Source organism: Nannizzia gypsea, genomic scaffold (genome assembly GCF_000150975.2).
Source record: "Nannizzia gypsea CBS 118893 supercont1.7 genomic scaffold, whole genome shotgun sequence".
Taxonomy (NCBI): domain Eukaryota; kingdom Fungi; phylum Ascomycota; class Eurotiomycetes; order Onygenales; family Arthrodermataceae; genus Nannizzia; species Nannizzia gypsea.
The window spans coordinates 801419-816262 of record NW_003345195.1 but is presented as its reverse complement, the minus strand read 5'-3'; the positions used below and the strand labels follow the sequence as shown (position 1 = coordinate 816262).

Below are 14844 nucleotides of genomic sequence, written 5' to 3'. Positions count from 1 at the left end.
CTTAGTACTGACTGACTGGCTGGCTGGATGTAGGTTTCTGCTTAATACGTCTCGCGAGATGTCGTTGCTTTACTACACAAGGGAACCGGGGGCGTCGTGGAGATTCGCTCGACCATAAGCGCCTACGAGGAGAAGTCGCCGCTGTATGGCTTCCTACAGTATCGCCGGAGAAAGATCATACTCAGATACGTGCCCGAAGGAATCTCGAGACTCATCCAAGGTACTTCATATCTGCTCTTTTCCCCTTCCTTTTGCATGAGCACGATGATGTTTTCTATCTTCGATCAACTGCATAATGGGACCTGTACAGCGCTGACTCTGCCTCTATAGCTCGGATTACTGTCCAGTTTCAGTCGATTCTCGACCGGTTCTCGCCTCATGATACTGTCTTTTCACTTACTACCCCATCTGAACTCACCGAAAATGCGCTCTCTTCCACCTGCATGCTGCACGCCGCATCTGGCTCCATGACTTCTTCGACCAGCTCGCTGCGACAACGACGACTTGGAGAAATCACCGAAGATGCCGAGGAGAACGGAGCAGACGAAGAGGAGCGCTCCAAGCGTGCTCCAACCTCATCCAGCCATAGCAGGGCAGGAAGTGTCTTCAGCGGGATGTCAGAAGCCACCGCAGTACCCAGCAGTATGTTGCGGGACGCAGCGTCGAAAGACCAGCCAAATGGTGGTGCCATGTTGACCCCAGACGCACTCGCATACAAACCATTACCCTTAGCCCCCACTTTGAACACTCCAACTCGCGCAAATGGCATTGCCCAGCAGCATCTCCTTGACCAGCTATCTCAGCCGCTTCCCGAGGCACGAACTTCCTCTCAGTCCGTCAGACCGTCTCTTCACGATCTGGATCAGATCAGCATACGGAGACCGAAAGTACGACTTGGTCCGCGGCCTTCGCTGGATGCAAACGGACGGCCCAAGACAGCAGGCTCCATGACTAGGTCCTATGAACCACGACCGGTTGCTTCGCTGCCTGCTGGAATGCGGTCAAGAAAGCAGTCTACATCACGACCCAAATCACAGCCAGACTATGAGCAGGGAGATGCCCAAGCTCAAGGGACGGCACCCCCTGTTCCTCCTTTACTAGTCCCGCCACCAGCGATTATTGGGGCCTTTTCAAGAAACGCGCCTTCATCTCCTAGATCAGTCAGAAGCTGTGCTACGACCATCGGAATGACGCCAGAGAAACAGCGTCTAATGCGGGCCCTAGAGCTACGCAAACAGCAAATGGCTCGACAGCCGCAGAAGGCGGAATCGAAGGCTGAATCGAAAACTCCAGAACAATTACCAGAGCCAAAGGGGCAAAGGAGCGTTGATGGGGAAGTCCCAAGCAGAATTTCTCCTAAGGGAGGATCGGCGTCGGTGGGCCCAACTATTGACAAGGATGCTGCTAATACACCACAAGCCAAACAGACAGCTGTCTCTGAGAACAGAAAAATTACAACATCGCCAGAATTGCACGAGATTGTTCAAACACCTTCTTCCGAGGCGTCGACGCCCGATTCAGCTGTTGAGCTGTCTCCTTCGCACCGTTCAATTGCTGCTGAGCAGAAGAAGGCCTACGCTTCTTCGCCTGCTGCTGCTGCTGCTCCCCTGGCCGAAAAGGAGGTGGACTTGGAGCCCACACCTCCTCAGACACCTCCTGAGGAATTGGAGCTCCTTAAACCAGTGGCATACTCTGCACCGAAGATGGCAGCTGTCACTCCAGCTCCTTCACCACAGGCAGACCACATGGTTGAACCTGTCGCTGAAGATCCCTCCAGCTCTTCCTCCATACTTCCATACCGCCCACAAGCTTCTCCTGAGACCTTCATGTCCTCCTCCGTCACGTCTCAATCGATCGAAAAATCATCGGTAGACACCAGCTCCTCGTCAACCCTACGAAATGTCTCGGATACAGAGTCTGACGCCCTTTCAAAACATACCGTATTCGCCAACTCCTCTCAGTCGAGTATCGCTGAAGAAATTCCAGATTCTATCGACGATAGTGCTCCTAAGCCCGAACAAGCTGTAGCCCCAACCAACGGGACGGCGGCGGCTCCAGCTGCCGATTCGGAATCTGATCTTGGCGGAGAGACTCCCACACCCCGAAGCACGACCGATGAACCTTCAGATATAAAGGTAGAGGAGGTGCCTGCCGCTGTTTCGTCGCCAGTTATTCAGATCGACGATAAAGAGGTCGCCGATAGCAAGCCTGAGGCTGCTGAGGAATCCAACACTGACAAGGATGCTGATACGACAGTAGCCAGTCAGAAGGAAAAGCGAATTGCAATGCTCGAGCCTATCCATATCCCATCTGGCGCCAGCAACGCTGACGAGGAAATTCTCCTTTCGGACGATTCTTTCATGGATGAGCTGGGTAGTGCAACCCTACAGGAGGCTCGGCCAATTGCCATTCCCCGTACGCCTACAAGCAGTAGCGGAAAGGGTTCATCCTCTGAACGTTGGAACGGTTCTCGCATGGTCTCTAATTCCTCCGCTCGATCAGATATTGAGGCCCTTCCGGTCGGCGTAGCTTCCTCCAGAGCTTTCTTCGAGTCGGAAAAGTCTGCTCCCGTCCTCGTTGCTAAGAAGGTAAATGTCTCCTCGGGCATTTCGAAACGTATCAAGGCCCTGGAAATGTTCTCCAGCCGCGAAGCTAGCCAGGTACCAGATAAAGCTTCAAACCGACCTGAACCACAAAAGACTGCTACACCCTCTGCCTTCGAAAAATTCAGAAAGCGCACTTCTATATCTCAGTCTCCAGGATCCCTCTCCCCTTCTCCCAGCAACCTGGCTCTACCACAAGCTGCTGAGGCCGCAGCGGGGAAGAACGGAGATTCCAAGTCAGTCAATCGACCCAAGTCGAAATCCGTGTCTGTAACTGCCAGGATTGTTCGTGGTACATCAGGCACTCCGTCCGAAAATCAGTCAGATTCAGAGCCAGCCTTACATCGAAGCGAGATCACAGTCGACCAAAATGGTGACAAGTCCGCCCAGCCTTCGAACCTGAGTATCAGAAGCCCCGAAAAACGCCATTCGATCTGTTCGAGTACAGGTTCCAAACGAAACTCCTTCACCGGATCAAGGCCCGCTCCGCTCGACAACAAAGCCCACATCACTCGACCGATGCTCGACTCTGCTTCCTCAAGCGACACCGCACACTGCAACGCTGACAGCACAGATGAGACAAAGGAAGACAAAAAGGGTTCCCGCAAGTCACGAATCATTCGCCGCATGTCCTCCATTACCACAAACTCCCTACGAAAATCAACAGCTAAAGACTCAAAGGGCTCAGCTGCTCCCCAAACACCAATAATACAAGAATCTCCAACCCTGGACAGTGCACCAGTCCATGTTGTTGATGTTGGCGAAGTCAATGTTCAATTCCCTGATACCCTGCTGTGGAAGCGGAGATTTATGCGAGTTGATGAAGGCGGGTATCTGATTCTCACTCCCGGAACAATCGATGGAAACCCTCGAAACACGGTGAAGCGCTACCACCTTTCTGAATTCCGAAGACCGTACGTGCCCGATCATGATAGACAGGAGCTACCTAATAGCATCCTCCTTGATTTCTGTGATGGGAATACACTCCAATGCGCCTGTGAATCAAAGCAAGGTCAGAGTATAACTCTCCAAAGTAAGTCAACTCGCTCCCTCAATCTCTCTTAACCTGACCAACACGGTGACTAACTAGATCCAACAGCCTTGATCGATGCTCATCATGCTTATACCCAATAATCGCCTTCAAAAGACCTGCGTCGCCTTCCTTTCCTTAATACCCCTTGCAAAATTGCGTTTGTTCCGCATATTCCTTTCGCTGCACTTCTTTTTTTTCCTTTTCTTTCCTTATTTACTGCCTTTCTTCCCTGATCTAAAGTACACCCCGCAGGTGATTAATTCAGATAATTTGAGACCCTCCTATTTCATGAGTTCTATGATATTATGATATCCTGTTCTGGTGGCTCCACAACAACCCAACTCATACCCCGTTGACCGTCGTTGATACTCTTTCTTTCCTTCTTCTCTCCCCGGCCTCCTAGTGCGTCTGCATACACCTTTGGCTTATCATCCCAAACCCTCAGGAAACAAAACACCGTTGACCAAGATGAGACGCTTTTGGAAGAACCTCAGGTTAACCGAACATTCCTCCAGGATTCAAACCTCCTCCGTGCTATATCTCCTTCATTTACCCTGTATTTCTACATTAATTTTCTCCACACACTCATTTATTCCCCCACTTTTTCCCCATCAATCTACTTCTCTCATTTACTATTCTCAATCTCCTAATTGATTCTCCTTGAACTTGTGTGCCTTTTCCCCCCAATTCTGATCCACCGGACAAAAAACAAAAAACAAATAATCAGGGTCGTCATTCTATCGAATCCTCTCTCTGCGCTCTTCTTTAATCTGTGCCCTGGCTTCATTTATCTCTTTCTCATCCCCACTTCCTCCCACTCGCTTTTCTTCTTACTTATTATACCAGTCCTTGTGTGTGTTTTGTTCTTGCTATCTGGCGTCCGTCTTTACTTGATTCTCGTGGCTGGGATCAAACCCCATATACCATCTACTTTCCTCTGTTGATCTCTTTCTGCTCTCCCACTTGTGCTTTTTTTTTTTCTGAGGGTGTTTTGTTCTGGGTTGGCGATTCAGTTTCTTTTGATCGTGTTTCTCCTGTTTACTCCCTTCGAATATAGACAGACATGCATTACCGTTCAAGATTCTACTTGCAATTCAATTTGCCATGTTGCATATCATATATCCACCGTGCTTGTTTAATTATATGTCTAATTACATATATAGAGCCATGTAAGGTAGTTATATACAGACGGAAACTTAATTTTCTGCTTCCTGCTTAGCATCTGCTGCGACAGACTTATCTTCAGCCCGTTCCTCTTGCTGGACTCCTTTATTCTTCCATTCATCCAAGAACCGTTGGAGTTTAGGTGCCCATACACTTTCGCCGGCTTCCATATCTGAATACTCGAGCGTCTTTTCAGGAGATAGTTCAAAGTCGCCTTGTCGTGTCCTTATTAGCTCGCTCATGATAGCATTGCTTCCAAGAGCAAGCCCCAAATCATGGGATAGAGACCGGACGTAAAACCCCGAGGACACGGTCATCGTCAGCTTCACAGCTGGTGGTTTTGGGGATGGCTCCGCCTCCGCTGCGGGTGTGGTTGAAGCAGGTAACTCTTTGTCTTCGGTAGTGGTAGTTTGTTCCCCTTGACTTTCGGAGTCCAGCTTCTGTCTTTTTGCTGGGATACTTGTCTCCGCTGCCGTTGTATCTTCCCGTGTATCAACGTTTGCTGTATCCGGCGGAGGCGGAGTTTTCCTTTTCTGGCTTGTTCCATCCTGCCCTGATGTGTCACCAACAAGGGAATCACTCGTAGTTTTGGTTGTAGTTCCGGCTTCCATAGCGGTTGAGTCCTTTGCTAGCATTTTCTTCGCAATATCTTTCTCTGGGCCTTCAGCTTCTTCCGTAGGCCACACATACTTATGCGAACCTCCATCATACCACTCCACAATTTCGAGATTCGAAACTTCAACAGGTCTTTCTAATATTTCGGCAGGCGGCTCTTTTCCTTCTCTTGCATATTCATATAGTTTCTTTCCATTAACCTTCAATGCCGAAAAGATAGATGGCCGTTGCATAATCTTGCCGCGGAATTTCTTCAATGCCTCTTCAACCTTCTCCCTTGTAACGTGCTCATACGGTGCCCTGCTAACCACCTTCCCGACTCTATCATAGCTGTCCGTTGCTACACCGAACAGAACGACAGCTTCGTATGTCTTCGTGCATGCAAGAAAGTTATTGAGCTGCTTGGTGCCTTTTCCAACGGCTGTTATCAAGACTCCTGTCGCAATTGGATCGAGAGTTCCGCCGTGACCAAGCTTGACATCTATATACTTCGACTTCTTTCCTCGACGCCGGTTATTCCAAGAGGGTTCTTCTTTTAATCGCTGACGCTCAGCTGCTAGCCACGGCTTGAAGAATTCGGATCTATTGAACTGCCTCTGGAGGTCGCGCAGGACTTGCGCGGAGGTAATATCTGCCGGCTTATGAACAGCTGCACATATATAGTATTAGTGAATATTTCTGGGTACGCAAAGGGTCAATTTTCATAAGCATTGACTGACCAAAAACGCCGTCCATAGTCCTGGCAGCGTCAGACATTGCGGATTGAAGCTTCAGATTCAGGCGGCGAAAGCTCATCGAGGAACAGATTTTTCACGGGCAATACTGTAGCACCTCGTAATTCTCCAAAAATAGTTCTGATATAAAGTAGATATTCTGTGTACTTGGTGCCTCAATGGCAGGTTTGAAAGTTGAAAGTTGCGACTTTTTTGAAGCTTTGGAAGATCAAACAATCCAGAAGGTTAACTGTGTACTATACATACCGTATTTATCAGAAAGATCTACGTAAATCAGATAAATTACGGTAGTTACGTTGACACAACCTTATTTATCAGAGCCGCCGATGCGACTCTCTGTGCTTTCAACATTTGACAAACATCCAAAGCATCTTGAGCTTTGCGTTAACACTGTTCGCCATCATGGTGGTTTCGAAGACATGACAGCACGCATAGAAAAGGTCCTAGCCTCCAAGGATCCCGCCTTGACGGATGAAAATGACTGGGAGGAGTTTACCTTGAAGGATGTCAAGGTCTACATTCCTGGCAAGACGCGGTATGCGAACATCCTCTCTGCATCAGAAGACAACCCTTTGACGGTCACCGGGCAGCTGGAGGAAGTCGATGAAGGTCAAGAATCTCTCGGTAAGAAGAATGCGAACTCTTATCTCCCCGCCGTCGGTTCCGGAATTTACAATTCATACACCCCTCTCCGTTAAATAGAGCTTCCACGCTGACAATTTGCTCTATTACTCATTGCAGTTCTCGACGGCGATTATCTTCAAAAGCGCGTGGTCATCCAAAATGTGACGCATTATGCATATGGACAAGATGGTGATGGCGGAGTTGGAATTTGGGCAGCTGGCGATGCGGGGTGGTTTTCTATTTCTCCTGCAAAGGGCTACAAGCCTATGTTCAACGAAGTTGTCGAAGCTGTTGATCTGCTATACTTCCTAGTTGACCAGCACCAGCCTAAGAAGCGGAAGAGGAAGAATCGGAAGCTGACCTGGGAACTTCTGCTGGATGAGGTCCGTCGCCTACCGTTACCCCGGCCAAGCATATCGACATACTGATGGATGAAATTGATTGTAGTACACACGACATACACATGGTGCCTGTGAGGATGCTGAAGAATCGTTGGAGGTCTTTCACAAACACCATGAATTTCTAATAAGACAAATGGTTCAAGGGAGGGAAGACATTGACTGGCCTAGCACTTTGGTCTATTCTCATCTGCGTGAAGAGTTTCCGGTACCGAAGTCCTACCCTGATATCTTCTCTATAACAACATCTGACATTGCCTCAGGATCTGTTTAACGATAATGACTCGGAAGAAGACTCGAAATCAGACGTGGTGATGGGAAACTCATTTTTCGAAGATATCACTAAACCCGAAAAATCGCAGGCCAATGCCATTTTCGAAATTATCCTAGATATGAAAGATGCGGGTCTTTTAGCCCAGCGGAAATTACACTTGAAGAGTGTGGCCGAGGAATTGCTGGAGAAATATGAGATGAGCTCTTTGGAGGATGCAATCAATCTAGTAAATTCACGGGCAGGAAGTGTGATAAAACTTATGGACGAAGCACAGGGAACATCCTCAGACTGGAATCGAAGGGCAATATATCGGCAATTGCAAGAGGCCACGGAACTTTCAGATATCCCGCCAGTTGGCGCAACGCCTCTCCAACGCCGACAGAATATAGACGCATCTGAATCGGGCTCAGAACCCGAAGAGGAAGATGAGGATGAGGATGAGGATGAGGAAGAAGTTCCAGTAAAGAAGAATCGAAAGCGGAGGAACCGAAAATCAATTCTTCGGCCAAAGACGTCTGAAAAAGCTGGTAAACGAAATCGAGACTATGCCTCCGTGGACTCCGAAGATGATATGGAGGATATCCTTGTTGCAGAAGACACGCCAACAAAAGGAGGAGCACAGTTGATTCATGAATCTTCACCACCTGCGGAAAATGGAGACCATCCCTATTTTAACGGGGAGGTCGATCAGGGTGACAGTGCAACCACGAACGGACATATCCCACCAGATACATGGGTTTGTCCTGTTGCCGGATGTGGGAAACAAATACCAAAAGCTACGTTGAAGAGGTCGAAGGGAGCAATTGATGACCATAGCCTCGTTCATGCCGATGACACTCAATCAAAACTTGACTTAGTATTTGCGGAGCAACGCCTGAACGTGAATGCCTCCGTGAATAATCTGTTAAGCCGCATCCGTGGTCTAGGCGGTCCTGCGCTTCAGGATATTATAGGAGACTCTACTGATCCGACGCCTACGAATATAAACATATGAAAGACCATATACCGCAAATACTCGTACTCTCCCCGAGAAAATCCCCATCGATTCGCTTCGACAGATCAATGCGTATTGCTTGCCTAGGCCCTTGCATCACAAGATGCACTGCGTCATGAACTCGGGTCCGGACCAGCTACCCTAAAGTGGCTTCTATCCGCCCAAACCAACCTCCAATATATAAATGTGTCCCCTGCTTCTGAGTATTTACAGAACGCAACAGACGCATTTCGGGGCCTGCATCCTGTATACAGCAGGCATCCTGGACTTCTGAAGTTGTCGTCACGGAACTAAGAGCCTGGTATATACATACTTGTTTACCCCCTCAGGGGGCAGGGGTTGCATATGATATGTTGTTTGCTGTTTATTTTATATGCAGTACAGGACCCCAGAAAAAGATCAAGCTTGTGCCGTGAGAAAAGCTTCTAATTATTTTTACTCCTTAACCAGAACTAATGTAAACAAAGAGTAACTCGACGCTACCAAAGACCCAAACTTTTGCCAGCCAAGGAAGATGTGTCCGACTGTACAATAATATAGAGCAAGTTGCAGTATCAAGCCATGGATTTGGATACTATATCTTTCCTATCGTCTTGCCTGGCGTCTACCTTTGCCTAACCTCTTTGCTGCCCCTGTTTTCTTCCCCTTCATTTTGCTAGTAGAGAACGAGCTCAGGTCACCACTAGATATGGCATCACCACTCTTCGCAAAGCGCTTTTTACCACCGAAGCCAAACTTGGCATCCTTTTTCTGTCTCTTGGAGCGAGATCCCTCTCCATCCTTACCTCGACCTCCGCGGCGTGGTTCAGATTTGCTCGACTCTTCAAGCGCAACATCAAATAGTTCGCTCTCCTCTGTCTCACCGTTACCCGCACCTCTGCGTTCTGTAGCGCAAACATATCATATTAGCATTTACATCCACTGAATAAAGCAAATGATGAAGTAGGAGGGGACGATGAAACATACTTCTTTTCAGGTCATTAATCTTTTCCAGAGTTTCCCTCTTCTCCTTATGTCGCTCTTGTATCTTGGCGATTTGCACCTGTTTTCCAAACTTCTTCAGGTCTCTCTGCTTTTTCGCGTCGGCGCTGGCCTTCTTGCTGGCGGCTTCTTCGTACAATTTCTTCTTGATCTTGTCCATATGCTCATCGTCCTTCACCATCTCAGCAAAGTAGTCTGTGGGCCTTGAAAACGGTATTCCTTCTTTTTTCAATAGCGCTCTTCCTGTTTTCGCTGCTGCGGCACAGACTTTATAAAATGCGAGTTCCCGGTTAAGGTCATCATTTGCGTCTGGGACGTCCATTGTTTCTGTGGAGATGAGGGACTGGTGTTCGGAGAATGGCATCTGGTCGTTTATTTGGGTTACTCGCTTCAGCGAGGATAGAATGGCAGTGGAGTTGTTAATGGTTAGCCGCTGGTGGGGGATAACATCTGTCGCTTCGTCGCCAGAGAGGTCTGAGAGTGGGATATCTTCTTCATCATCCTCCTCCTCCTCGTCTTCGTCTTCGTTTTCTGCGTCATCTTCCTCTTCCTCGTCCTCGTCCTCGTCCTCTTCCTCTGCTTCTTCTTCCTCCTCTACTTCTTCGTCATCATCCCTCTTATTGGGTTTCTTCCCGTCTCGTTGGCTCTTTGCACTCTTTTTGGTATCTGATTTTTCCTTTCCGTTGGTAAGGGTAACACCATTCTGCATGAACATTACCTATTAGCGGTTGCTCCATATTCTTCAAATAACAAATTGCCAATCATCTTACCAATCGTTCAGCATCTTCCTCCTCTTCCTCCTCACCCTCTGTGTTTTTCAATTGCTTTTCTTTCCTCTTGTTTGCTGCCTTTTGTAGCTTTTTCTGATGCTCTAGATCGAAATTGCGCCCCTTATGCGCGTCCAAAGCAGAAAGAAGCTTGCTTTTCTTCGCCATGATTAATTGTCAATTATTATTGATGGTGTTATGAAGAAAATCAACACCCTTCAAGGAAGAATAGGAAAAAGAAAAGCGTTCCTGGTGCGTTAAAGCGAATTTGCTATCTTCAAATCTTTTGCTTTTGCTTAGAAAATTTTGGATATTGAGCTAGATCAAAACAAGTTAGTTTGTATTAATAAGCAGAGCTAATCTTATCTTATCTGATTCCACTTCGAGGTTCCGCCCGCTTGGACGTTTGCAAGCCAACGATAAACACATCAACCTTGGTCAGACAGGCACAAGCCGGCCATATCGCCTTATCATCCCCCCCTTTTCTACTATATCAGCATCCCTATACCTGGCGGGGCCTAGTAGTGACTTAGACTATTCCTTGGAACCTTACGGAAGCAGAAAACATGAGTGCTTCAAACAGAAACTCATACGTCGCATCCCCCAACGGCGACCAGCAGTCTTCACAAGGAGTAAGTTATAGACTGATCTAGTATCACGACTCTGTACCGTATTATGAATGGCCTGCTAATCGGTAATTTTTCTCTTGACAGGCGACGGACGAGAGCGGTGCCCAACAACTCGTGACTGCCGTTGACGAGCTGTTAGATCAGCTACAAAATCGCTTTGAGAATGTCTCTACGGAGATACTAGGGAAATGTGAGAGATTTCCCCTTTCATATAACCAGCCATACTTAACGTGCGCTGTCGTTTGAACTTTTTTGACCAAATATCTGATGTGATGGGTACCTTTAGTGGATGATATGTCACGGCGGATTGACGAGCTTGAGAATTCGATTGCTTCCGCTCGAGATTCTACCCAGTCGGCTTGATGCTTTTGTGTTATTACTGTTATAAAGTAATAATGCGATAGCTGCCAGGTGGTAATAGAAATCCCGAGTGGGTCATGATAAAGAAACCAGTGAAAGAGGATCGCTCAGAACGATGAACCCGTTAGATTTTCAGACGCAGTGCAAGTTTGGAGCAAGCCAAGTTACGGTTTACGCCTTTTATGAAATGGTGGATTACTTGAAGTTATTATTTAGCTAGTTAGATACCCCACTGAATGTCCATTTCTGTTCAAGATCAAAGACACAACATAATATTTTGTTAAAGTCATCGCTAGATATATGGAAATAGCGTCTAATCATATAGGCAATTTTTCATAGCTATAGAACAGCATAAAAACGACCAGTCCTTTTGTTCCGAATTTCGACATAAGCCTTACCCTGCAGGTATCAAGAAACGTTGAAATCATATTGTTTTGAACACCAATTACAACTCGTCCTTGGCCTCCTCCTTACGCAAGAATCGACGGAGGACGTTGCTTCGAGAAACCAAATCATCGATCTTCTCGGGAGTGAGGTTTCCCTTGTTCAGGATGCGCTGCAGACGAGCAAGCTCCTTCTGAGCATATTCAGAGTTCTCCTGCAGCTTCTTTCCAGCCTTGACGTAGTATTCGGCATATTTGGCCGAGAGGCTTCCAGCAGCTTCCTTGATCTCCTTAACCATGGGCTCAAAGCTGGCTCCGGAGATGTACTTGGCAATTATGGCATCAAGAACTTCAATTGTGCCAGCTTTATCGTTCAAGCCGCCTCCAACTTCACGGTGAGTTCCACACTTCTCGTTCAAGAAGTCAACGAAGTCCTTCTCAGTGCGTCCACCGGTGTAGGGAACGGCCTCCTTGGAGCCACGGGGGAAAAACTTGATGGTTGGGTAAGAAGCAACGCCGTTGGCCTTGGCCGTAGCTTTGGAGTTTTCAGCTTCAGCATCAACCTTTGCAATGACAACATTAGGCTCTAGGATGAAATCGGTGGCCAAGGTCTCCCAGATTGGAGCAAGGGTCTTGCAATCTGTTTCGGTAGCATGTTAGCATCAATGCAGTTGAACTTCGTATCCAGGGGCTAGGGAAGGCCACATACGTCCGCACCAAGGGGCAGTGAAAGCAACAAAAACATCCTTATCACCACCAATGGTCTTATCGAAAGTAGAGTCTGTCAACATCTGAATCTCGCTGGGCTGAGCCTTCTTCGTCTTAGGCTTGAGACCAGTCTTGCTTGCAACGAACTCGCTCAAGCTCTCCAGATCCCTTCCACCGGAATAGTCCTCTGGCTTATCACTCTTGCCATCAAACCACTTGAGCGTGGGGAAGCCCTGTACGCCAAATCGCTTGCCTAGAGGTCGGTGGGCATCAGCGTCGACCTTCGCGATGTAGACCTTCTCGCCGCTAGACTCGAATGCATGGCCGAGCTCTTCATAGACGGGGGCAAGGTTCTTGCAGTGCCCGCACCATGGAGCAAAGAACTCGACGAGGCCTGGCTTGCCAGACTTCAAGACAACGCTATCAAAGTTGTCGGGAGTAAGGTCCAAGACGGCGGACTTGGATGCGAGAACGCCATTGAAGACAGAGAGGGAGGCGAGGAGGAGGTAGCTTAGGCGAGTCATTGTGTCCGTAGTCCAGGTGGTTGGTGCAAGAAGATATGTAAATAACTACAGAGTAGTTAAGTGGGAGAAACGCTTTCTGTTGATGGTCGGTGCTGACGCCAGCTTAAGTTGCTTGATGCCACGCTTGCTAACTAACGAGTGGGCCCGCTGCCGAGGTTGTCGACCATCTAACCACAACGGGTAAAGCTCCCCTTCTTTTGGGGCTGTGTTTTCTACCTGTGTCCCCGTCACCATTTACTGCTCTTTTCCTCCTTTACCCCTAATATAAAGGTCCTCTAGGAACACCCTAACGGCCAGTGCGACGTTTTCGCACCGTCGGTATAAAAGTCTGGGTTGTTTATATATATGTTTTGTTCGGCCTATGGAAGTTCTCGAATTTAACGGCTTTCTAATTGGTCCACTGTTGGACAGCAAAGCTTGGCTAACCTTGGCTGACGTGACCAAGATAAATTTATGCTTAAAATAAGCTTTGCTTAGTAACACAGGCTTGATATCGCTCAGCAATCACCCGAGAGCTCTATGCAGACATCATCATCATCACCGTAGGATATTATGGGCAGAAAGGGCGCTACACACCCATGGTCATGGCGTTCAAGTGAACAAAGCGAAGCATCGTTATGAACAGTCAGTGAGCCCAGGTTTAAAGTTGGGGCTCTATCATGATTACCCCCCGTACCCACTGGATTTCTTGCGCAAAAATATCTGGTCGAACGAGATGAAGGTTATGGCCACAGTCAGGAACATGCCTGAGCCGACTCCTTGATGACAGTTGAAGCTGTTCTTCCTTTAACAAGCGGTCAATATCATCCCACCTATCCAAGAGTTCTCGAAATCCTCTTTGCTGCGCTTCCGTGCCATTTCCCGCCGCGACGCCTGCCTCATAGATCCGTTCGTAGTCCCTTGCACTATTGCAGCGGATTACACTTAACGGTTTGGCACCCAGAGCACATTTTTTATATTGCTCCTTCTGTCTGAGAGTCTCACATACTTCTGTAGACGCGGCTGCTTCAGCTTGAGTGGCTACCCCACCCCTAGAGATATCTGCGGCCCGCATTCTCCATTCATCACGAGAGAGAACCGAGTCGTCCCTTAGCCCCGTAACCTGCGAGTACTTGAGAGATCCCAGCACCGCCTCGATGTTCGGGTCTGGTATCTTGAAGTAATGGCAGGTTCTCTCTGTGGCAGCGTCCGCGAGAACCATACCTGCCACATCGCTTGGATATAGGTGGAGGTACTCGCGCGCAATTATTCCGCCGTAGGAGTGACCAACAAGTATAAATGGTGGGTGAATGCCTGCCCGGTTAAGCAGTGTGTGTAATTCAGTGGCAGCCACGGTGGCCGTGTGCCTCTGGGGCCCGTCTTCGCTGCGACCCAGGCCAGACCGGTCAAACAAGGCAATTCCGCAAAAGGGTGCAACTAGTCTCTCGACCGCGACATATGAGGAGGAGACATCCCCAGCCCCGGCTATTACGACGGCAATAGGACCCCTGACAGACCGTGGGGGTCCACTTATGGATATGAAGAGGCGATGCGTGCCAACAGAGACCATGGATGCAGTAGCCATTATTATTTTCTAGAATCAGAATCTAGACAGGCGACAACCAGGACTCTTAGCCGTGAGGACTCCCAAGCCGAATAGCCCATCAAGTCGTACGAGTAAATTGCCCAGACAACGGCGCTCATGACAGCTGACACATGGTATGCAAGGGCTCGATACCCAGCCAGGGCCACATTGGTCATCAGAGGCGACGATTCTCGTGCGAAACCTCTAGTTTGATGGTGAATTCGACGCGGTAGCTTATATACATATCTCCGCCATTATCCTTACTCCGTCCTCAGGGGCACATCGGGCCAGGGTCAGAGGGTGAACGGCCCCTCGCCGTCGTGAGAAGAAGCTCATAACGACCAGGTTAAGACGGGCGAAGAATGCTTGACAGCCAGGACGAGGCCGAACTAACGCCGTCAACTTTGTCGCTTTTTTCGTCGGCGGTTTCAGAGTGTTTGTTTACTAGTAGGATGACTAATACTCCCGCTTAACACTTGGCTCTTGGCG

The 14844-nt window shown here is 48.4% G+C and overlaps 7 protein-coding genes across 7 annotated transcripts in view; 3 read left to right on the top strand and 4 right to left on the bottom strand.

The window, feature by feature from the left end:
• Positions 1-3737, top strand: part of MGYG_07605 (ankyrin repeat protein) — a gene marked incomplete at both ends in the record, with an annotated part of 3957 nt that extends 220 nt beyond the window's left edge. Inside the window, 3 exons of the mRNA XM_003170314.1 lie at positions 59-220; positions 331-3636; positions 3703-3737. Coding sequence (XP_003170362.1) covers positions 59-220; positions 331-3636; positions 3703-3737 — 3503 coding nt within the window. The remainder of the gene's footprint in view (positions 1-58; positions 221-330; positions 3637-3702) is intronic.
• A 1095-nt stretch (positions 3738-4832) lies between these two features.
• On the bottom strand, positions 4833-6171 carry MGYG_07604 (tRNA pseudouridine synthase 4; the record flags this gene model as incomplete). The annotated part of the gene is made up of 2 exons (XM_003170313.1): positions 4833-6064; positions 6135-6171. 2 exons carry the CDS (start codon positions 6169-6171, stop codon positions 4833-4835), a joined length of 1269 nt encoding a protein of 422 aa, XP_003170361.1.
• Positions 6172-6475: 304 nt separating this feature from the next.
• MGYG_07603 (hypothetical protein) lies at positions 6476-8439 on the top strand (the record flags this gene model as incomplete). The annotated part of the gene is made up of 4 exons (XM_003170312.1): positions 6476-6773; positions 6891-7156; positions 7221-7379; positions 7435-8439. 4 exons carry the CDS (start codon positions 6476-6478, stop codon positions 8437-8439), a joined length of 1728 nt encoding a protein of 575 aa, XP_003170360.1.
• Positions 8440-9024: 585 nt separating this feature from the next.
• Positions 9025-10355, bottom strand: MGYG_07602 (rRNA processing protein Ebp2p; the record flags this gene model as incomplete). The annotated part of the gene is made up of 3 exons (XM_003170311.1): positions 9025-9323; positions 9406-10123; positions 10191-10355. The coding sequence occupies 3 exons, from the start codon at positions 10353-10355 to the stop codon at positions 9025-9027; spliced, it is 1182 nt and encodes a 393-aa protein (XP_003170359.1).
• A 398-nt stretch (positions 10356-10753) lies between these two features.
• On the top strand, positions 10754-11179 carry MGYG_07601 (hypothetical protein; the record flags this gene model as incomplete). The annotated part of the gene is made up of 3 exons (XM_003170310.1): positions 10754-10819; positions 10901-11006; positions 11103-11179. The coding sequence occupies 3 exons, from the start codon at positions 10754-10756 to the stop codon at positions 11177-11179; spliced, it is 249 nt and encodes an 82-aa protein (XP_003170358.1).
• A 442-nt stretch (positions 11180-11621) lies between these two features.
• On the bottom strand, positions 11622-12791 carry MGYG_07600 (disulfide-isomerase tigA; the record flags this gene model as incomplete). The annotated part of the gene is made up of 2 exons (XM_003170309.1): positions 11622-12199; positions 12269-12791. The coding sequence occupies 2 exons, from the start codon at positions 12789-12791 to the stop codon at positions 11622-11624; spliced, it is 1101 nt and encodes a 366-aa protein (XP_003170357.1).
• Positions 12792-13431: 640 nt separating this feature from the next.
• On the bottom strand, positions 13432-14355 carry MGYG_07599 (alpha/beta hydrolase fold protein; the record flags this gene model as incomplete). Its single annotated transcript, XM_003170308.1, has 1 exon — positions 13432-14355. One exon carries the CDS (start codon positions 14353-14355, stop codon positions 13432-13434), a length of 924 nt encoding a protein of 307 aa, XP_003170356.1.
• Positions 14356-14844: the final 489 nt, after the last annotated feature.